This window comes from Amblyraja radiata, chromosome 18 (assembly GCF_010909765.2).
Source record: "Amblyraja radiata isolate CabotCenter1 chromosome 18, sAmbRad1.1.pri, whole genome shotgun sequence".
Lineage (NCBI taxonomy): Eukaryota > Metazoa > Chordata > Chondrichthyes > Rajiformes > Rajidae > Amblyraja > Amblyraja radiata.
This window is the reverse complement of record NC_045973.1, coordinates 12,354,480-12,379,274: the sequence shown is the minus strand read 5'-3', so window position 1 is coordinate 12,379,274 and position 24,795 is coordinate 12,354,480. Positions and strand designations below refer to the sequence as shown.

At 37.7% G+C, this 24,795-nt stretch overlaps 1 protein-coding gene across 2 annotated transcripts in view; it reads right to left on the bottom strand.

Annotated features, from left to right (window-relative positions):
- Positions 1 to 9,173: 9,173 nt before the first annotated feature.
- The window catches only part of ppp4r2 (protein phosphatase 4 regulatory subunit 2), a 53,727-nt gene continuing 38,105 nt past the window's right edge, over positions 9,174 to 24,795 (bottom strand). For both annotated transcript variants that reach the window (XM_033036722.1, XM_033036721.1), the window contains exons 4-9: positions 17,943 to 18,036; positions 16,850 to 16,887; positions 16,676 to 16,756; positions 15,808 to 15,948; positions 13,760 to 13,992; positions 9,174 to 12,181 (exon numbers count right to left, since the gene is read on the bottom strand). In XM_033036722.1, coding sequence (XP_032892613.1) covers positions 11,892 to 12,181; positions 13,760 to 13,992; positions 15,808 to 15,948; positions 16,676 to 16,756; positions 16,850 to 16,887; positions 17,943 to 18,036 — 877 coding nt within the window. In that variant the 3' untranslated portion in view covers positions 9,174 to 11,891. The remainder of the gene's footprint in view (positions 12,182 to 13,759; positions 13,993 to 15,807; positions 15,949 to 16,675; positions 16,757 to 16,849; positions 16,888 to 17,942; positions 18,037 to 24,795) is intronic.

The window sequence follows — 24,795 nt, the reverse complement described above, 5'->3', positions numbered from 1 at the left end:
TTCTGTGAATGAAGAGAGCTTTCTCAATTGATCTACATTGTCTACCTTTTGGTTTGTAAAAAAATAATACAAGATTTAATGCATTTGTTATCATCTTTGGCAGATTGCAAATTACCTATTAACCTGTAAAAATGCAAGGTAAATGGAAGGAGGCATTTTCCACAATAAACCGTGCACCACTCAACATATTGAATTATTTGCACAATTTGACAGCCTAAGAATCTGTTGTGGCTTTCACATTTAATTCAAGGCCTGAGTAAATTTTTAAGATAGCAACAATTTTGTATTTTCAATGGAAGTGTACTGTGAGAAAGGGCTAGAATGATGGCTTCAATGCATGAAAGTGGCACACAGTATTAGGAGGCAACCATGTTCTAAGGAAATCACATCAGTTTATATTTGCCACAGAAGGCGGTTGATGAACCACTATCTGCACAAAGGACTTGGTTCTTAAATATAAAAGCAAGTTGAAAGCAAAAATTATTAACTGAACACAAGAGTCATGATTCATCGCTAAAGCTACCCTGCTCTCATAACAAAGATGCAGTCTCTAACAAAGTCAGTGCGGCGTAATGGACCAACAGAGAATGCTGCTGCCTCACAGCTCCAGAGACCTGTGTTCAATACTGGCTTTGAGTGTGTCTGTGTGAAGTTACACGTGCTCCCTATATGTTTCAGTTTCTTTACACATCTCAGAATCATAGAGACATACAGCACAGAAACAGGCCCCTCAGCCCAACATGCCCACGCCGACCAACATGCCTCATTTATCTGCCTGCGTTTGGCCCTTATCCCTCTAAATCTATCCCACACATATACCTGTCAAAATACTTCTTAAACATTACATTAGTACCTGCCTCAACTATCTCCTCCGGCAGCTAATACCATTCACCCGCCTCCCTTTGTGTGATAAAGCCCTCGGGTTCCCAATAAATCTTTCCCCGTTACCTTAAAAGCTGAGATGTGTTCGTGCGTTAATTGGCTATTGTAAATTGACCCTTGGTGTGGGTAAATAACATGGAATCACAATAGAATTGAAGATAAGTTACAATGGATGGGAGAAGAAGGGGGCTGGAGCTGAATGCGATGCATCACATGGAAATAATATACAAATGCTACACATTGCATGATATAGTAATTGGGAAAAAGTAAATGCACTTGAGGTAATTCATAAAGGTCAACTTCTGAAAAAGATAAATTCAAATTTAATGAGCACATTCAATCTGCAGAAAGCACAATTTGCCTAAGCTTTGCAGTAATCCTTCTTCAATTTTGCATCACATTATTAGCCGTAACATAGCCATCAAGGTTCTTGCAAGGTTCGTGCAAAATGAGAATGCGTTTAATTGCTAAAACCTGTAATCATATTAGAAAACCCTAACATTTGTAAATTAATGCAAGCTATCACATTCTCCCAAATTTCTTGTACAAGAATCAACCACAAAGAATTTGCCTGTCCTTTACAAAGTCAAACAAAGAACGATTGAGGCAATCAATTAAAATAAAAATTAAGTCTATATACAAACACGCTTCTTAGTTCCAATTGCTATTATCCTTCGATAACGTTCATTCAAATTAGTATCCAGAGTACATTCACAGTCTCAAACAGTAAACAATGTTACTGCCTGCTCTGTACATGAAGCTAAACACATGAATTCAATTATATAGTCTTCTTGGGATTTAACATTGAAATCCCTTCAACATATAAATAATGTATTACAACAACTTCTCTCACGTAATAACACTTCAAATACAACAGAGATGTTAACAAATGGGTTCAAAATGAAATGTATTACCGTAAATGAATAAATGGCTTTCAAATAAGCAGTTCATAATTTTCTGGTGAATAACAGTGGAATGAAAATTAATTTATTAAGGAACCAGAAATATAAGTAACCTGCCTTATACAGTTTTGTGATGCGCACATGTATAATTACCATCTCCAAAGTATCATGCATAAATTTGCGTTTATGTACTTCGGAAAATCTCCATTTAATTCCATTCATAACTAATTTTGATGCCAGGGTTTCAGGTGGAAGACTTGTGTCATTCTGTGTATCAGAATTTCAAATAGATGTCGTGGCAACATCTAAAATACACACTTGATGAATTATTATCTCCCACTACAAGTACCAAAACTATTTCTCAGCCATTCCACTGACGTATATGTAGAGAGTTTTTCTCCATCAGGTTATAATTAGAACACATTCCAATATCTCAGAATTATTTTGTCAAATATCCAAAAGATACAAACTCAATGATAATTTGTTCATAAACTTACATTCAAAATATGAATAAGTCACTCAGAAGAATGGATTTATCCTTCAGATATTTAGGCCTTAGGCACTTTCTAAGTGAGAATAACATGGGTACTGTGAGGTAAGGTTGAGAGGAATATATACCAAGCCTTTTAACATCTTTTCTGTTAGTTGAAATGATTCCCAACTATAACAGTTTAACTATTGTAAAGAGCTCAAACTTACACAGGTTGAAACACAAGCATCTTTATTGTTCAGGTCATAATCTTCTAAGCAGGTCATTACATGTTCACACTGCTATAGCTACTACCAGGCAGTGGGCAAGTTCTTACACTATGAATGGTATAATCTGGCGGAGTTATAATTACTAAGCATTCTGATTGGCTAACATGCAATAGTCAATCTACAACTCTATATGGACTGTATGTGATCAAGGGCATATCTGATACATACTGTTTTTCAAACATACTGAACTTCTTGCCGAACACAACAATTTCACAACTTACTAAACTCACTATAACTTAAAACACAGCCAATGGTTAAATCATTAAAACCAGAGATGGAAGGGGTTAGAGTTGGAAGAACAGTTATCTCATGGGTTATGGGACAGGCAGAGTTTCAACAGGATAGATTCAGGCAAGCCAACATATATTTATAGGTTTAAGGTGAAGGGAGAAAAATATAATATTAATCTGAGGGGTAACTTTTTCCATACAAAGGGTGATGGGTGTATGGAACGAATGCTGGAGGAGGTCGTTGAGGCAGGAACTATTGCAACGTTTAAGAAACAATTAGGCACATGGATGGGCCAAGTTTAAGTTGTGACTAATATAGATGGGATATGTTGGTCAGTGTGAGAAAGTTGGGCCGAAGGGCCTGTTTCCTCGCTGAGGGACTGAGAGAACATTGGGTCTTCTTTGTTCACTGAGACTTGGTGCAAACATTTAGGACTGAAGTTCAGTGTTTTCAAATATAAAAGCAGCACTTACCTAACGAAGACCGCAACAAACTCCATTGCTACTCAGTGCTTCTCCCGGCCTCAACGAGGAAGAGCGCACACCCGCATCAGTCACACCTGTGCGCGGTGTTGCAACAGGTTGGCGGAAGGTTCACCGGCCACTCTGGGCGCAGCTGCTGCAACTTGCATGAAATGCAACGGGAAAAGAACACTGAAACAAAGTGGAAACCCTACCTGACTGACTCACGCAGATTGCTGCACGAATAAGGTAAACAGCTCGTTAAAAAGTGAAGCGTACTGCCTGCTGCTTCTCAACATAAACTACAAGGTTGTTAAAAAGAAATGTTTTTATTCACCAGAACTTCTCAACGCTAAATACATATTCTGAAGAAGGGTTCCGACCCCAAACGTCACCTATTCTTTTTCTCCAGAGATGCTGCCTGCATCACCAGCATTTCGGATCTGTCTTCGGAAATCAATTTTTAGGTTCAGATTTATATTGAATCAGACTGAAATAAGAATAATAGCTCGACCACAGAGACATGTTTGTTTTTTATTGTCATCTTCGGTTGCACTTGAAACTCATTGATATGTGCAGTGCCAACCTTTAATAACTTTGGACATTTATTTATACATATTAAATCGCTGTTTATCATATAACACACAGCGGATGATCATCAACAGCGGCTCTTTTATTTCCTTGGAGACTGATGTTCAAAGTCTGTAGTTAAATGGCTCGCAACGGCGCACCCCATTATAGATAATACCTAGAATTATGATTTATTTCCTCGGAGACTCTAAGCAAATTCTAAAATAAATTAAAGAAATAATGATAATCTCCCTGATCACATGGACAATGCAATAAGACGAAACTCAAACATTAGTTCTCACTTTTATTGTTTCAATAATACTCATATGTAATACTCATATATTACTTCGTTTTAATTTACGTTACTCTCTAGTGACTTTCTCATTAAATACGTAAGCATGGCAACTCATTGAAATAGTTTTCAGACATATGTCGGTTAATACAAAAACAGAATATCGACGCCGATGCAGCTGTTTAAAACGTTGGTAAGGTCACGTTTGGAGTGATGTGCACAGCTCTGAGCATCATACTGTAGGATGGATGTTGAGGCTTTGGGGAGGTTGCGGAAGAGGTTCACAAAGATGTTGCTTAGATTGGATTTTATTAGCTAGAACTATAAAGCAGTTGGAATAACGTGAATTTTTTCTTCTTCTGGAGCAGAGGCTTGGAAACTACCTGATAGCAGTGTATAAAATTGTGGCATGTAGGGTATTAAGCATGAGCAGAGTATTGGAAATGTCAAATACTAAAGCTTTAAGGTGAGAGGGGGAAAGTTTAAAGATGTGCAAGGGACGTTTGTTTCCACAGAGTGGTAGGTGTATGCAAGTTATATTGCAGGTCAAATGTATATATGTTATCACTGGTGTGAAAAACCTCGATACACCTCCTTTGGAGAGTTGGTGAGTAGTTTTAAAATGTCTCTACATTAAGGAACGGGATCTGAATTACGACTGAATTCATCATCAGATTAACAGACTGACCTGGTTTAATTCAAAATAGAAACATAGAAAATAGGTGCAGGAGTAGGCCATTCGGCCCTTCGAGCCTGCACCGCCATTCAATATGATCATGGCTGATCATCCAACTCAGTAGCCTGTACCTGCCTTCTCTCCATACCCCCTGATCCCTTTAGCCACAAGGGCCACATCCAACTCCCTCTTAAATATAGCCAATGAACTGGCCTCAACTACCTTCTGAGGCAGAGAATTCCACAGATTCACCACTGAATGTTTGTCGTCTCGGTCCTAAAAGACTTCCCCCTTATCCTTAAACTGTGACCCCTTGTTCTGGACTTCCCCAACATCGGGAACAATCTTCCTGCATCTAGCCTGTCCAACCCCTTAAGAATTTTGTACGTTTCTTTAAGATTCCCCCCTCAATCTTCTAAATTCTAGCGAGTACAAGCCGAGTCTATCCAGTCTTTCTTCATATGAAAGTCCTGCCATCCCAGGAATTAGTCTGGTGAACCTTCTCTGTACTCCCTCTATGGCAAGAATGTCTTTCCTCAGATTAGGAAACCAATACTGTACACAATACTCCAGGTGTGGTCTCACCAAGACCCTGTACAACTGCAGTGGAACCTCCCTGCTCCTATACTCAAATCCTTTTGCTATGAATGCTAACATACCATTCGCTTTCTTCACTGCCTGGTGCACCTGCATGCCTACTTTCAATGACTGGTGTACCATGATACCCAGGTCTCGTTGCATCTCCCCTTTTCCTAATCAGCCACCATTCAGATAATAGTCTACTTTCCTGTTCTTGAAACCAAAATGGATAACCTCACATTAATCCACATTATACTGCATCTGCCATGCATTTGCCCACTCCCACAACCTATCCAAGTCACCTTGTAGCCTCCTAGCATCCTCCTCACAGCTAACACTGCCCCCCAGCTTCGTGTCATCCGCAAACTTGGAGATGTTGCATTCAATTCCCTTGTCCAAATCATTAATATATATTGTAAATAGCTGGGGTCCCAGCACTGAGCCTTGCGGTACCCCACTAGTCACTGCCTGCCATTCTGAAAAGGACCCGTTTACTCCTACTCTTTGCTTCCTGTCTGCCAGCCAGTTCTCTATCCACATCAATACTGAACCCCCAATATTGTGTGCTTTAAGTTTGAATACTAATCTCTTATGTGGGACCTTGTCGATATAACACATCCACTGGTTCTCCCTGATCCACTCTACTAGTTACATCCTTGAAAAATTCTATAAGATTCGCCAGACATGATTTACCTTTCATAAATCCATGCTGACTTTGTCCAATGATTTCACCACTTTCCAAATGTGCTGCTATCCCATCTTTAATAACTGGCTCTAGCATTTCCCCCACTACCGATGTTAGACTAACTGGTCTGTAATTCCCCGTTTTCTCTCTCCCTCCCTTTTTTAAAAAAAGTGGGGTTATATTAGCTACCCTCCAATCCTCAGGAACTACTCCAGAATCTAAAGAGTTTTGAAAAATTATCACTAATGCATCCACTATTTCTGGGGCTACTTCCTTAAGTACTCTGGGATGCAGCTAATCTGGCCCTGGGGATTTATTGTATTGTATTGTATTTTATTGTATATCTTTATTGTTATTTTCCTGAGTACTCACATACCCAGAGGAAACAAAAAAACGTTACTCAAACCAGTGTCTATTCAGTGTGCAGTAAAAAATAAATAGAAATAAAAATACATATATCATGAACAAGTTTAACACTACTCTCAACTAAACATCAACAGGCGTTCCGATCGGCAGCGGCACGACAGTGGCTCTGTCCAGGTTGGTGGTTTATCGGCCTTTAATCCATTCAATTTACCTAACACCACTTCCCGACTAACATGGATTTCACTCAGTTCCTCCATCTCATTTGACCCCCGGTCCCCTGCTATTTCCAGCAGAAAAAGGGCATCAGGTCTATGATCTTTAGGTGTTTTTTTTTAAATTAATTTTTAGTTTCGGGATGAATCTTCACTCTTATCGGACAATGCAATCTATCTTCAGAGGTGAAGTTCCAGCCCTCATGAGTGCAAAAGATTCTCTGTGACCAGTGCTGGGGTCACCATTGTTCCCATTTACGTTAATGAGTTGGATGAGAATGTATTTAAAGTGGTTAGTTTTATGGATGACATCAAAGTTGGTAGTAGAGTGGAGAATGAGGAAAGCTATCCATGTTTACACAAAGATATGGGCCAACTGGGGAATATGGGGAAATAGGTCAAAGCATGGCACGTGGAATTCAATTTCGACAGGTCTGAGATAATGTATTTTGGTTAGACAAACCAGGGCAGGACATGCACACTAAATGATAGGGGTTCTGGAGAACAGTTTAGGGCAGGTGGATCTAGGGGTATAGGTGCACAGTTCCCTTAAAGTGGCCATACTGATATACAGGTGGTGAAGGTGATGTATGGCTTGCTTCTTTCATCAGTAAGGGCATTGAGTACAGGAATTGGAACAACTTGTCAGATTTACACATTGGCAAAACTACATTTGGAGTATTATGTATAGTTATGATTGTGGTATAGGAAGGATGTCATTAATCTGCAAAGGATGCAGAAAAGATTTGCCATGATCTTACCAGGACTGGAGTTCAGAGGCTGAAGAGGGACATTTTTGTCCCTGGAGCATGGGAGGCCTATGTGTGACCGTATAGAGGTATACAAAATCATGAGACGCAGATAAGTCGAATAGTCGGTATTCTTCTCCCCTCTCACCCGCGGAAATGTCTTTACCCACAGGGCAATGCATGCATGGAATGAGGTGCACGGGGAAGCTGTGAAGGCTGTAAATTGGAACAGATGCATGGATAGGACAGATTTAGAGATATGGACCAAATACAGGCAATTGGGACCGACTCAGCTAAAAAAATTGGTGGGCATGGACAAAGTTGGGCCAAATTACCCCTTTCCAGGTTGTAAGGCTTGACTCCAAGAACCTTACTGAAAAATAACTCACCTTTTCATTCCAAGAAATGACAGCTGATAGAGAAAATACTTTAAAATATATCAACATTTCTCCCAAACATGTTTTAAAAACTTTTGGGTTACATGTAGTAATGGATAGGTGTTTATATGATTGAAACAATGCAACTCTAATGACCAAGTAGTCACAACAGACTAGCTCAAATTGTTCAGTCATTTCAGTGACATAGCTAATTGTACAAAACTGCAGAACGAAAGTCATGAAATAATTAACCCAAATTATGTTAAATCACGTGTTCTTAACTGGTGCTGGTCACCAAGTCACAAGGGAACATTCCAATATTAGAGAATGTGCAATGTAATCAAGGCTGTTTTCAAGTCTTACATGTTTCAATTCTGGAATAGCCAGAGAGTGTCTTCTTAGTTTTGAAAATAAAATATCAAAACCTCATAGTAACATCTAAGATTAATCATGGTTTGAAGATGGAATATTAATTTGTATCCAAAGTGGGATAGGTCGTCATGGATTTAAACTGATTTTAAAAAAGTGTAATTTGGATTGCAAGCAGGAAACTTGTAACTCATTGGTAATTGAAATGGACTCTCACAAATTTATGGAGGCCAAAAATAAGTTAAGACAGTCATGGAAATAATTCCAATCAAGGGGCCAAACAAAGCTTCTCAACCCAATTGCTTCATTGAAATGCTTTGCTGATAAGTGATGAAAATATACATCTTCTGCATCATTCTGGCAATTTCCAAACTCTGCACCAGAACCGTTTATACTTCTCCCCTTATAAATTTTAAGCAAGTTAAAACCCATCATACCAATGTTTGCCCAATTTTTAACTTTAAACACTAGAAATATATCCCACATTTCTGAAGCGCAACCCAGTCAACTGAAGGCATAACATTGATTTAATTCCTTTTCCATGATTCAAATCAATTCCTGCTAATCCAGTATTAATAGGGAACCTAATTTCCACTGTTCTTGGTATTTAAGTCCTTCTCTCACCACCAGCATCCAGGAATCTTTAACACCACAATCAGCATCAGAACAGGTGTACCCATGAGTAGTAGTTGTTCTTCATCATTCATGAAGTATTTAGCTGAGATACTTGTTCAGCTGGCAAGTATTTCACTGCATGAGGCAGATGATTATGCCTACTTTCTTTGCAACAGTAAGATGTGTAACAAGTGGAATCTAGGTGTGAATAACTTCAGCTATTTGTAACTGGACACCTGAAGCCAGAGCTGCAACATAATTAAATTAAACAGGTGACAAGTGGAAAGAAGGGCATGGCACTATCCATTATTTTTCAGTATCAGGCCTTGCAATCAATGCAAAAATAAGTCAACCTTACTTTTAATTCAATTTAATAACACCTTCTCCCAAATGTCATGCTTTCCTTTTTAACCATTTCAAGTACATAAGAAATAAATTTAGGATCAGATTGTCTAATTCTTCATGTTTAAAGTTGGTTATTTTCTGATTCATGTTCAAGTGAAAATAGTACAACAATCTACAACACTCCGATTAACAAATTTGACTGAATTTGAGGCAAGACATGAATTATTTATTCTTGAAATGCTAGTACCCATCATTTGCAGTGAACCATTAGTGCATCATGATATTCCAGTCATAAGATGCATTACAGCAACTTTGACAGGCTTACATGATAGCACTTTGTCAAATTTCCATCTTGAAGGGCAAGGGCAGTAGCAGTGGGGACTCCACCTTCAATTTGCCCTTCATGTCATACATCATTAAGGCTTGGACCCAATTTTGCTCCTCTCTCACCTCTGCTGGTTGAAAGCATGGAACCCCCTCCCGCAGAGCACTGTGATATGAATGACTGATGCATTTCAGGGCAACAGTTCACCACCATTTTTTAATGGCAATAAACAATGTTAGTGCCCACACATTGCGTGCATATAAAAATACAAATGAAGGATTAAAACTAAGTTAGCAAACCAGAGTCGTGCCTGTTCAGCAACAGTGCAAGTCAAGTTTGAGGAAAAAGTATAGAATAAATGAAAAGCAAATTACTGTTCTTTGAACTGGATCAGATGAAGTCGTGGAAGCAAAAACTAGCAGTTTTAAAAAGATCAACTGGATAAAATAGATTTCTGTGTACAGCACAAGCATGGTCAGCTACATTACCATGTTACAATATTTCATTATAACTGCCTTAGCATATATAATTTAAGTAGCTTGTTCTAGAATCTTTTCAAGTATCACTTGCCAATATTACTGTTTCTGGAAGCTGAACATGTTTCTACAATATCATTATGGAGTGACAATTAGGTGGGTTAGAGTAGAGGAAATGGCTACATTCAACTTTCATTTCTATCTTTACCACCCCTCGTTCTGTGTTTTAAGCTTGGAAATGTAACCAACTCATCATTCCAGGTTTATTTAAGAATCTAATCTGATTGTAAAGTTGGTTATCTGAAACATTACAAAGATAAAAAGCTAGGCTGGTGTATTTTTTTAAAAAAATAGAAAAACGCTGCTACTTCACCCCATGTACAGATGCGCAGCTAATCAACCCTGGCTTTTGTAGCAGAACTACTCTGTACTGTCAGAATTCTCCTAGGCGATACTGAAAACAAGATTAAAAATCAAAAACATTTTTGCTGATCAGATTGGTAAAAAACTTGTGAAACTATTGTTTAATTAGCAACTTAAGATGCATATTTGCAACCACAGCACTGAAGAGAAACAATGTTACAGCGCAGATGCATCCTGTAAAACTTTACATACCGCTTGGGATGAAGATTATTAATTATCTCATAAGAAAGTTAATTTAAGATCCCACAAAACTATATCTTTAGAATATTCACTTTAACAAGTGCAAAATACTACATTCACAGGAAAGACAAGACTGCCAATCTTGCAGATTGCCAGTTACGTGCAGTCATTATGGCCTCTGGTAAACCTGTGCAAATTTTATCAACGGGAACTGGAGTGTATCTCCAGACTGTGTCCAGATATAACATTTATTGCTTTATATGAATACTGTATTGAAAGCCATAGCATTCAGTTTACACACAAATTATACAATTATATAACGTGTCACAAAGGCAGTGAACAATTACAATCTACAAAATCTACTTACAGAAATTTAAAAATTCTAAATATCAAAAAGTACAGTTGCCAGAAACAAGTACAAACTTGACAGCCAGTAATTGTGGAAGTTAGTTGAAGAATTTTGAATATACAAGCTGGAAATCAGAAAACAACACAAGTACAGGTTATCATTTGTGCTTTGAGTTCTCATCTCCAAAGATGTACAACTACTGGCTGTCAATATGTAGTAGCATGTTCAAAAATATCTTTCACTTCAAAATTTTGTACAAATCACGGTGGTTCAATGCACCCCCTAAAATTGTATTACCAGTACACAAGATCTGGCACAATACTAAATTAACAGGTTAATTGCCGCAGCTCTTCAACACAGTCAGTGGTATAAGTGTAACATTGCTGTCCGCATGCTACAAGTATTTTAACTGAAAGGGACTTAGTCAAATGTTCGCCACGTTTTAACCACTGAGCATAAATTGAGCAACTACTTCCCACCTTTTTCTGCTTGAACAGTGAATTAAAAAAAGCATTTATTCTGCAACCAAAACTGATCTCGAAGATTTGATGTTTCACTTTTATGTAAACCACTTACTCCCTTTTGAGTAATAAATTCCATCAATGCAGGATCAGAAGTAAATAGAAGTGATGTATAATTGAGTTTTTTCTCTGGAATGTGTTACAACTTGTGGTTTCTGCAGTGTTTTAAGTAAATGTATTAAAAGTTGAAACAATGACCAAGAAATTAAATCTTGAAGTTTAAAAACGAGACAAAGAATAATTACAGTAAATGGCCTAGCTCAATGAACTGCAAAACATCGTGACAATTTATCCAGTTTAAAAACTTTCTCTAAATAAAAATCTATGCATAACCCACTGATTTGACCAAACAAAACAAAAATGATGGGAGCAGTAGATGAGATCTAAAGGAGCTGGTTTCACAGTTCTCATCTAATACAGCTCTTCCAGGGATCAGAGAAGGACTATTCCTCCTCTTCTGGAAAACAAAGGTCCACTTTATTACATAAAATTTATACAGTGTAAAAGCAACACCTCATGGAAAATACAGCACAGATTATCTCTACTCTTAGTCCTGCTCCATTGGTTCTTCTGTGACATCCGCACTGTTCTCCATTGGGCTCTCAGAAGGCATTTCTGGAGTTTCGGGGGGTGTATCTGGTTTTTCTGCAGCACTGCAGTCCACACTGTTTCTAATAGTATCAGTATTATCACTGATTTCACTTTCTTCAGAAGTTAAAGTCTTGGTTAGGTCCGATTGGTCCATTTGATTTTCATCTGAAGTCTTGATGTTTTTAAATGAAACTTCAACTTTCTCTTCATCAGATTCAAACAAGGCTTTCATTTTTGCACTTGATTCTGTAAATACAAAATATTATCAGAAGCCCATTCTCCAATGCTATGTAGCAATGTGCCGTTGTGTAGGTGATATTCCTTGATTGTTACTGTGCTGATCTCACAAGAACCATTTAGCTTTGTTAACTTTCTGCATGGTAGACTGCTCTGAAAAATTAGATTGTATGGGATCCAGGGAGATCTTGGTAACTGGATACAGAATTGGCTTCATGGTAGGAAGTAGTGGGTGGTGGTGCTGGAAGGTTGTTACTTGGACGCGAGGCATGTGACCAGTGGTTTATAATCCAACATTTGGATGAGAATAATCAGCAGGTCTGCAGTCGACACTAAAATAGGTGGTGCTGTAGACAGTGAAGATGGTTATCAAGATTAAAGTGTGATCTTGGTTAACTGGGCAAGTGGACTGAGGACTGGCTAATTGAGTTTAATTCATATGTGCAAGATGTTGCATTTGGGAAGTCAAACCAGGCAGGGCCTACTGTGAATGATAGGGCCATGGGGAGTGTTATAAAGCAGAGGGATCTCGGAGTTACAAGTCCAAACTTCCCTGAAAATGGCAAAACAGTTAGATGGGCTAAAATGACGAGCTTATACAGGAGTACCTAGGTTGGCATTGACAGGTTGGGTTGAAAGACTTGTTTCCATGGTTGTAGTCATAATTATATAACTCTATGAGAAGCTCAAATGATATATTGTACAATATGGACATACAGTTTTGAAGTTTGACATTTTACATTCATATACGAGAATGTTGGAGAAAATAGAAAACACAAGGTTCCTGAGATTAAACTATCTCCCCATATTAAGCTCTCCCAGAAGAATAAATGAATGATTAGGTGGGGAGAAATGTTCAGCTGGATGGTGCAGACATCCTATTAGGTAAGCCACGTTAAACATATTCTTAATCTTCCTGCCAATTTTTCCATGAGGATTATGTGAAAGCATACGAGTACAGAAAAAAAAATGCATCTTAAAATTGGAGAAGGAGAACCGATGGGGTTTGGAATATAAATCTCTCAAATACAAATTAATTGTTAAATTTCATTTCTTTAGCAGGGTACATCAGTATCCACTGCAACATTAGTGTTTAGTTTAGAGATACAGTATGGAAACAGGCCCTTGGACCCACTGAGTCCATGCCCAACCATTGATAACCCGCATCCTGGTTCCATGTTATCTCACTTTTGCACCCTACACACTTGGGGCAATTTACAGAAACCAATTTACCAACAAACATGCACATCTTTGGAATGTGGGAGGAAACCAGAGCACCTGGAGAAAACCCACGTCACAGGGAAAATGTACAAACTCTACAGACAGCACTGGTCGTCGGGAGTGAACCTAGGTCTCTCGCGCTGTGAGGAACCAACTCCACAGCAGTGCTACTGTTCTAAGATTAATTTCAACTGTTTGCTTTGCATTGAGGGAATGATCCTAGTTTTACATTTCTCATTTGTATTGAAGACTGAAACAAGTGATTGTTGGGGCTTGTTGGCAGATCATTTTCTATCAGTAGAACTTTGTAAAAAATTTACTGCTAACCAGAATATTATTTCATATATCTAAGGGAATATACAATACCTTTTTTATCTACGTTAGCTGGATCATCTTTGGCTTCTTCCTGCTTCTCAGTATTCTCACTTTCTTCAGGCATTTCTGAGGAAGTCTCAGAATGTACAGGTTCATTTTCCTCATTTTCCTCGTCAAATTTCAGTCGTTTTACCTCAGGAGCCTCGGCTTCCATTGTGTCTTCCAAATGTTTAGTTTTTGAACAGGTACTTGGAACGTCCTCTTCATGGGATGTGGGTGAATCACTGATCAAAAATTTAAATAATGCATTAGACGCAACAATTTGGCACACAACCGCGTTAATAGTGTAGATCCCCTTGTCAAATACAGGGGGCTAACTTTCTACCTTTGATCTTGTGCATTTGTCAGTTTACAAGTTGTTAGTCATATCGAACATTGCAGCAGGAACCTGACCAAGTGTATCCCAATTCATGTGGGAAGCATATTGCTTGGGCCCTGCAGAGATATTTATATAATTGTTAGCCAAAGCTGAGATGTCAGAAGACTGGAGGATGGCAGCAATGTTTTTTTATTTTAGAAAGGCTGCAAGGCCAAGTCACGGAACTACAGGCCAGTGAGCCTGATATCAGTGGTAGCAGAATTACTGGAGGGAACTCTGACGGACTTGATCTACCTGCATTTGAAAAGGCAGGGACTGATATGGGATAATCAGCACGACTTTGTGTGGAAAATTGAGTCTTACGAATTTGTTTTTTTCAATATGATGAAGGTGACTGACAAAGGCAAGGGAGTAGACACTGACTATCTGGTCTTTCTCAAGGCCTTTGACAAGGTCCCATGAGGGATCCAGGGTGAGCTAGTCAATTGAATACAAAAGAGGGGAGGGAATTACAAATTGGAAACCTGGGACCAGTGCTGGGATCTGTGCCGGATTCCATTAGTAGCAAGATAAGTCAATTTATAGCTAACAAAATAGTGTTATAGTTGACAGCGAGGAAGGTTGTCAAAGCTTACAACAGAATCTAGATCAACTGGGAAAGTGGCAAAGGAATGCAAGGTGGAATTTAATTCAGACATGCGAAGTGATGCCTTTTGGAAAGTTAAACCAGAGCAAGGCAATGAATGTTAGGGGTCAGAGAGTATTGTACAACAACCAGACCTAAGAGGACATACATAGTCCCTTGAAGTAGCAACACAGGTGGACAGGAAGGTGAAGAAATAAATGTGTATAGCACGCTTGCCCACAATTGGGGCATTGGGTACAAGAGTTGCAACATCATGTTACAGTTGTGCACGGTATTGGCGAGCTTGCAATAGGAGGATCATGTGCAGTTCCGGTTATTATGCTACAGGATGAGATTAAACTAGAGAGGATGCAGAAAAGATTCACAAGGATGTTTGTGGGATTGTAGGGTTTGCATTGTAAGTAGAAATTGGATAGATGCAATGTTCTTCCTGCAGTGATGGAAACAGAGGGCGTGACCTTAGATGTTTATAAAATCATGAGGGACGTTTAAAATACATTTGGACAAGTGCATGGATAGGAAAGGTTTTGAAAGACAAGGGCCAAAAATGCCAATAGTTCTACCTCAGTTGGACACCTTGGTTGGCAAGGATGAGTTGAGCCAAAGGGCCTGTCTCCGTGCTGTCTAACTCCAGGACTCAACTAATTTCCCCAACACCCATATCCAATGACTTTCATTGGCACCAGGTAAACATTCACATTCTCAATATCAAACCATATTCTCTCTAGTCTCATACAATCCTCACATTTGCACTCCATAAATCTTGAAATACAATTTTATTTCTTCAGCTGTTATCTCGTCAGCTCAAATTTTCTCCTTAAATCTCTCTGCCTTGTTGCATTTTCTCTCTCTTTGAGATCATCATTAAGACTCCCTGCTTTGACCAAGGTTTTGCCTCATCCAGCATCTTGAGCTTGGTTGAAATTTTTCTCAATAACATGAAGCACCCAAGAAAAGATGACTTGCTTATAACATAAATTTACATTGGATCTCTACATATGCATCACTTTAAAACTTTCCTCTGAACATTTATATAAAGATTACAAACTCTATTCATAGAGTTAGGTGATATACCTATGAGACTTGTCCTCTGTTTGTTGTACATTTATTTCTCTGTCAGAGCTGTTCGGCAAACCGTTTGTTGTTAAAGGACTTGATAATGAAACCTTTGATCGACTCAGAGGTCTTGGTGTACCGGGACCATTGATATTAGATCTGAAATTAAAATAAGTACTCTAAGTAAGCATAAGGAACTACAAGGATCACTGTTTAAAAAAAAATTCAATTCAGAAATTATAAGTTAAACACGCATACTAAATTTAACCCCTTTTGATAATTCCTTTAAAGGAGATTTGTGCTCTGCATTCAGTTTACAGAAACATGTGCTAAAATGGAATTATCGGAATGGGGCTAAATTTATTGCTCTGCATTCAGTAGCAAAAACAGTCTACTATATGTATTGCTTCAATGCACCAAACTGCTGTCAATTCATATCTCAGAGCTATGATACCACCAGAGGGTTCCATGTTTTCATAGCTTTTAAATGAGAAATTATCAGAAATTATAAACAAATTAAATACCTCAGTGTACGTAAAACTAATCCTGCTGTGAGGAAGATTACGGTCGACTCAATTTTTCTCACTGAGGATGGAGTTTACCATGCTCAGTTTATCAAGCCTGCTTCAAAGAACATGGCAACCCAAAACACGAAGCAAAATTATCAATGGAACCAAGAAATGAGATTTTGAAATGCAAATAAACATTTGAACGCATAAATACATTAATTATTTTACACACTGAAATCCAAAGTTATTTTACAGCAAATGCTGTGAATAATCTCACCCTCCTGCGGTCAAAAATATTTACATTTCCTTTTATTTCTCAAATAAAAAACACTTTAAAAAAAAATTAGATTCACAAAACAAAGCAGACTGTGGCTTACCTGTCTGTGTAACCAGTGTGGCTTCCTGACAGCATGATGCCATTCACACGATTCAAACTATTTGAGCTAAAGTTGTATTTCCTGAAGAAAATCAGGGAGAATTCAATTATTTGAAGCATTAAACAATTCTTGGAATATAATTATACTGTAAATTTATTTTTTAATTGTACTTACTCTGTTGAGGGATACACACAGCTGACAACCATAACGTTCTGCGAATTTACAAAGTAGAAGTATGCATGATTTAAGGAAAAATGTCTGCATCTAATATCTTGCTATATCATAAATCCATGCATTTCATTAATTGCAAAACATTTCAGCAACAGGTAATAGGTATGATTTTACACTTACTGGATATCATAGAAACATAGAAAATAGGTGCAGGAGTAGGTGCTACGAGCTCACACCCACCATTCAATATGATCATGGCTGTTCATTCAAAATCAGTACTCCTTTCCTGCTTTCTCCCCATATCCCGTTAGCCCCAAGAGCTAATATCTATCAGATATTAATAGACAAAGTACATCCAGTCTTTACCATTTACTCTATTTGGGAGCAAAAGCTCTGTAGAATGATAAATGGGAAGAACCAAATGCCTTTCCATTGCAAAATAAAACACCCAATATCAAGATGTGACAGTATCACAAATCCAGATAGATTGAGAGATTAAAACATCATGGAAAGTAGGTATTCATATGGATAAAGTATTTGATAACCATTAGGCCACATCAATTATTTTTGACATGTCACTGGAAGCAATCTTGTGACAAAGTTAAAAAAGTTTGGAGGTGGGCAGGAAATGGTAGAAGGAATGCAAAGATGTTCCCCCAATAATTTCACCAAATATGATTAACATTTTTCATAAATGCATGGAATGCCAAAAACTGGAAATTAAAGTACGTTATATTATGACACCAAGTGTTAAGGAATATAGCTCGACCAGGTAAATCACTTCAACTGCCACAGATGGAGTTCTATGGAAAAGCATTAAGTCACCCACATTGAACCCAAGATTCACTGTTGGCAATATAGATAGTAGGTTTGGATTTCTCTGTACACAGTTAGATACAGCTGGCAAGGAGGCCAGGAACTAAGTAATTTAACACAGGATCCTCAGCCTGAGCTAATCTGTCCAGAGAGATGGAAAATATAATTCTAATCCTTAATCTTTGAATTACTTAGGACTTGGTGGTATAGTTAAAAGTGGATGCTTGTGGGTTAAATAGTTAGTATCAAAGTTAAAATCAATTTCTCGTTTCTTGGTTACCTTTTCAATTCCTCTGAGAAATTTATCTGTCCCAGTGTAATTCTTCTTAGGATCAATAAGCAGCTCACATAGACGCTGAATTGTGAAGGGAATACTGTAGACGTAAACAAATACATTATCCATTAACTGGAACATGCCCCGAAAAGAATTAATAAAAGCACACATTTGGAGACCTGGAGACAGCACAATAGAGGGAATATCAAGTTTGCAGAATTATCTGTAACATTTCCTTTTGAGAGCCCAATTTCTCAAGCCTTTATTTTCAAATTTGCCTCTTCTCTCACATGCTACTCACACAAACTATAAAAGTGATATAACAACCAAGATATAAGCAGACCTAACAAGAAGAAAGGGAAAGTAGTTGCACGTCTACAGCAAAGTGCCAATTTTGTCCAAGGTTGGTGCATTGTTACAAACTGTTGCTCGGTGACTTTAATCAGCCTGTTATACATTATCAGCATGACTGCAGCAATATACTCCCACCAGAGATTTAAGGTTATGCACTCAGATCAGTTCAGCGTTATAGCATGTAAATCATTGACAATCTAATGTAATACACTGCAGTACAGTCATTACAGGTCAATCTACGTGTTTACTGTTAACTGATCAAAACAAAGCTCTGTGCACCCTATGTTAAAAGCAAGTTCACGGTAAACATGCACAGATACTGCCTCAAGTGGACAAAAGTAAAATGAAGGGGATTGAATTTATCTGTATTCACAATTATTTGAAGCCTTATAGTTTTGGAAAACACCTAGGTGATTCTGTAAACAACTGTCCTTATATTTTACAAGTCAAGAAAATAAATAATCCCATTGCCTTATTAATCATTTAATTGATCTGGCACAAGAGCTCTATAGGAAGTCACAGCTGATAAAAATCAAAAAGCAATGCTTTAAATAACTCCACAACCAGTACAAGCATTTAACCTTTTTAGAATGTGCTGAATGGAAACATTTCAAGATCTTGTTGCAGCAGTCCAAAAATAAACTGAAGCCCATCCATTCATGAAACATTGTGAATCTTAAACCTTATAAGCAAAAAATTATTAGAATACTCAGCCTTTTCTAGAAAAAGAGTAAGCAATATGGATTTTACAATCAGCCTTTAGAATAGAAAGTGAAACACACAGCACATAAGTGAAACTGATAACATTTCAGATTAACATCCTTTCTTAAGGACGAGGAAAACAGTGATAAATTTGAGGGAGGGGCAAAATCTGTGGTGGAATGGAATACGGGAGAGCAAATGGCAGAATTAATCAAGGCACATGACAAAAGGGGTGGGTGGAGAGCAAGTGAATGTGTGCACAATGAAATAAGATCAAATAGAACAAGCTGTCCTACAACTTTAGGCTGTGCATGCCCTACGCAAGAAGACTGATAGCTCGAGGGAAGATTTAAGTGAGAAGTGCTGTGGGACCACAGCAGAGTACAGAAAGTTGCAATGTCACATTAGATGGCAGATTACTCCTTCAGTTTACAGTGGTCAGAATCAGAGTAGGAGCTCAACAAAAAATTCCAAGTGACAGGCAACTAGAAATTCTGAGTCAATGCTGTGGAATGAACAGAAATGTTCTGCAAACCTGATGCTCAAAGTGGATTTGAGTGCAGAGGAGACTAGCGAGGAGTAAATAACTGTATATTAAGTGAAAGCGATAGAGAAATTGTTACTTCAGCACTGTGCTTTGTAACTGTAGTATAGTATTGTAATGTACCTTTTGTCGCAAGGATCACGGTATATTTCCCATATTTAGGCAAAAGGGGAATTGTGGAATTCAAAATTACTTTGTGTAACACTAATTAGGTTTAAACTCTTAGAATAGAAAATTTACAGAACCCCTCTGAACTTCAGCCATATGAAGAATGAATTGTTTGTTTGCCTTAAAGTTTGGGTACACAAATGCAACAATTATTTCAGCAATTACATGCGAGAAAATGTGTACTGCATGTTTCAAAACTGAAGTAACCCACAGTGGAGGAATTCAAATCATAGTTGCTAACACATACACTGTACCATCCTGTAATCTTGAGCTGCTCAGATTCCGAATTGAAAACTATCTATAATAAAAGTCACACTGGTAACCAGATGCTCCTCTGCTGCTGCTGCACCTGTTGGCTCATTAACAAGCCACCTTACAGCTGAGTATGTAAAACATCATAGTGGCTCATACTGTAATAATCAATTGTGACAAGACAGTTAAGTGGGTCAGTTTATAAAAGGATTCCAGTTTCCAAAACATTCACTGATTGTTGGGTGTTAATGGTGTTACATGAATGGACTAACGCTGACTCAGTGGTTCAGTAGTGGTTGATGAAACAGCTCAACATATCAGCTAATATAGCTGAAAAATGGATGCTTCAAAATAAAACATTTCTGTGGCCAGAAAATTGAGAATGTTGACAAATATGTACATGCCTTAAAGAAACATAAAAGTAAACTACTGCCATATCTACACAATGCCAGTATTTGGAAAATAAGAGTTTATTTAAGAAACGCACAAGTAAAGGGCATCAATTCAGATGAAGCAGGATAAATTAAAGGGGTGCATAGTAAAATGCACAATGACAGGTGCACCAAGTAGATGGATTCAAAGTTCCACAAGCTCGTATTTTCTTTACTGCGACATCAGTTAACACCTGCCAGACGAAAACTCTGATGTCATAGTGGTTTCATATTGCACTGCGTAAACCAACACTAGTCTTCGAAATAAATGTGAAATACCTTAGTATTTCCCTACAATCATATATAGAAACAACAAATTAAATAAAAGAGGCAGCCAGAGCAACTACGTTTTGTGATACCTTTTTGTTATACTCTATAACAAATAGGGCTAAATGGCAATGAATATAGCATTGGTTAATTGTGCAGAATACATAATTGCATACATAGCATTTTATTTGCTGTCAAATATTATAATTGATAGGGTAATTTGGCCAGACAACCATTTGGCAGTAAGCAGTTTAATGCTATCACCAATGCAGTAGGAAACAAGTGATTTACAGATGTTTTGCATACTCCAGCACAATTCCTTCTGCAAAAAAAAAAATATTAGATGCAAACTTGGAGAGAGAAACTTGGAGATGTTTCTGAAGAGATGGTTAGTGAGTTGGTTGAAGAGGGAGTGGGCTAAATTGGTCAGATTGCACAAGAGGTAATTTTATTTCTCATATTGCACTGAACACCTGTGCAGTGCATCTTCAATTGCAATGCCACCACACAAAAAAATAGAACAAGGCCAACCAAAAGTTGGGAAACCAATACACAAATTCGATAATCACTTTTTAGATCCGTGGGCAGGGAATCGAGGGGACAGAGGTGAACCACAAAATTATTTAACAGCAGCAGAATAGGTTTGAGGGGCTCAATGGTCAACTTTGGAGGGAATATTTCTTTACTGCTGTGTAAACCATTGCTCTAAATGGTGTCAGCAGCGATCAGCTGTTTCCAGGTAACTGACCCATTGTTGGGTCTAATGGATTGAGTGACAGATCTGTCACTCCTGTCTCACTACTCATTCTGGAGTAAAGTGTGCAACTTGCATAACTTATCTTTAACCTCTATATCAGAGGCATTTAACAATGTTCTGGTAGTTTAATACCTTTGGAAGGAGAGTCCTGGGTCTCAGCCTACCATCCTTGACAAAGAGCAACATACACCAGCACTGGTTTAGCTCAAATTAGTTCTGTTTCTGGCCACTTCAGCGGAGGCAAGCAGTATAATCCTACCATAAATGGAAGCTCTACAGCTACTGCTATCAAATTGCATCCATCATTTAATATTTTAACTTTTCAGTGTTTATGTGTAACTTGACTGAGCCTGTAGGATATCAACATTGTTTAACTGCAGAGCTAATTCCCTATTTTGCAAAAAAACAAAAATATACTGAGAATGTTGAAGAAAGGTTATCTTACATAAAATATAAGCAAATTGGGCATTTCTTCACTGGAATAAATGCAATGGAGAATTCAGGATTCACTTTTGAGAATGTGGTTGGAATATAAACTACAAGGTTCAGATGAAAAACACTGGTGCATAAAGAGAAGCTAGATAATATGAAGTTATCGATGGAAACATAGCAGAAGTTCGAAGAGTGGCGAGAGTTCTGGAGTACTAAAATGCCATGAACCCATTTATTAAAGCAATCTGTTTCTATGTAATAAATTTGTAACATTGTTGCAACTTTTGTATGGAACTCCCAAATCACCCTTAAAATGTTAATAGGGTGAATTTGCCAAAAAGGAACTGGATGATCAGGATTTTGCTTTAAATTATCGACTGGACGCAGTATTGAAACTGATGACAAATAGAGCAAAAACAATTGTACCCACCTTTGTGGGAACAGTTACAACATTTACAAGACATTTGTACATATACAGGAATAGGAACAGTTAAAATAGTTGTGGGCCAAACGCAGGCAACATGGACAAACTCAGAGAGACATCTTGGACGAGTTTGGCCAAAGAGACTGTTTCTGTGCCGTTTAACTCTGACTAACTTACATGTTCACCAACTACAGGTTACCCAGAATCTGTCACATAGTAATGCGATGGGACTACTTCAGTAGAGAAGAATTAAGGCAAAAACAGTGGCATGCCATCATGCCTCTACTCTCTGCATTTTTGCACATCATCTATCCACTCACCCAAATGTGTTACTTTTGCAGGAAGATGAGACGATCATAATATAAGCAGTTGGTGCACAGTTCTTGTGAAAGTTTTCAGTACTTCAAATTAGGGGAACTCACTGAATTGTTGTGCCATAATTTTGATAATGTGATTCAGATTTTAAAAATGGAATAGTAACCCACTCATCACTAAATATGTAATTCCCTTATACTTTTTAAACATTGCAGGAAGATGAATTAATGTGTGATCATTTGATCATTTATATTATTCACAAAATTTAAGTCTGAAGACTTTTAAAATGCTGATAAACAGCCCAAATAGCAATAAATATTTATAAGAAGCCTAGATGTTAGCAGAATCTTATTTCAGTCACCCTGGAAAGTAAAGAGCATAGAGTGCTCTCTAGTGGCAGGATGTAGGTATCAAATCACAGCAACTAAAGATTTCTGGACAAAGGAGCAATGGCTAATTATTAGTCTTCTTGCAACAGCTTTAAGATTCTTCCACTGAACTGCAAGGCTGTCATTTTTATTGTCGTTGAAGCTGAAAGAAAATCTGAAGTAGGCAATAATATGGATGAATGTAATGGCAACATTTAGTAAATTATATTGATTTCTGACAATCCATCACATACTTGGAAAGGTAGCCAACGATTGCTAGCATTATACTGTTTTGTAAAACTTTCTTGCTATTTGTACAAATATAAAAATTAAAATCAAACAGTGTCGCCAATGCTCGAATACAAGCTTGATGAGATCATTCACCACAGCAGCTGGATTAATAACCTTGCAGGGTTATTTTGCTAGAATCACTAAGTTAGCAGGGAGGTGGGAACTTCAAGGTATATGCTGTAAAGTGCAAAACAGGCTATGAATGACAAAGCATATGTGAATTTAGAAGCCTAAACAGGCTATGAAGAGGAAACAATTACATGCCTTTGGACATGTTTAATTTAACAAAAGATATCTACTAAATGTGGTCAATGAACTTGGTCACTAATAGACATTTACATGAAGGATATCGTAGCTAGTACTGATCTGTCATTAAAAAAAAGCCATGAATAGCAGCTCAACTTTCAAAATTGCAATGTTTTCATAAGTTAGCTAACATTAGCAAACAAGAGTGGGTTAATCTTCTGCTACCATTTTCTTTGTATTACATTAAAGCTTTTACAACACAATTATTTTAATGGTTCATCACAATTATGGGCTAAAAGCAAAACTAGTCATGATATGAAAAGCATGAATTTTCATGTTAAAATAACACCAGACATGACATCACTGGAAAGTTTTCAATCTAGAAATCTCATAGTCAATTTAGAAGGAGCAATAGAACGTAGTTTTAATGTCCAGAGCAATCATGGATAGCTTTGGACAATTAATAGTGGGGCACCAAGTGAACCTGAGATTGGGTAAAACTCAAGCCAGACTTCATTCTTAACTATTAGTGTCAGAATTACACAAATACAAACAGCAATGGGAATCCTCCATCATCTCCCTAATAAAAGAACACAGAACATACACTGCTAATAATTAATTCCAACTGCAGTTTCATCCTTGGACAGAGGAGGGAGTAGGGCAATGCGTTTTGTCATCACACAAAAAATTGTAAATTCAGCTTTAGTTTACTGTACTAATTTAATTTAGTTTATTATAACATATACAGTGCCCTCCATAATGTTTGGGTTAAAGACCCATCATTTATTTATTTGCCTGCACTCCACAATTTGAGATTTGTAATAGAAATAATCACGTGGTTAAAGTGCATATTGTCAGATTTTAATAAAGGCCATTTTATACATTTTGGTTTCACCATGTAGAAATACATAGTCCCCCCCCCCCCCCTTTTTTTTCTTCAGGGCACCATAATGTTTGGGACACAGCAATGTCATGTGAATGAAAGAAGTCATGTTTAGTATTTTGTTGCATATCCTTTGCATGTAATGACTGCTTGAAATATGCAATTCATGGACATCACCAGTTTCATCACCAGGGAAGACCGAGTCTTCTCTGGTGATGCTCTGCCAGGCCTGTATTGCAGCCACCTTTAGCTTATGCTTGTTTTGGGGGCTAGTCCCCTTTAGTTTTCTCTTCAGCATATAAAAGGCATGCTCAATTGTGTTCAGATCGGGTGATTGACTTGGCCACTCAAGAATTGACCATTTTTTAGCATTGAAAAACTCCTTTGTTGCTTTAGCAGTATGCTTGGGATCATTGTCTTGCTGT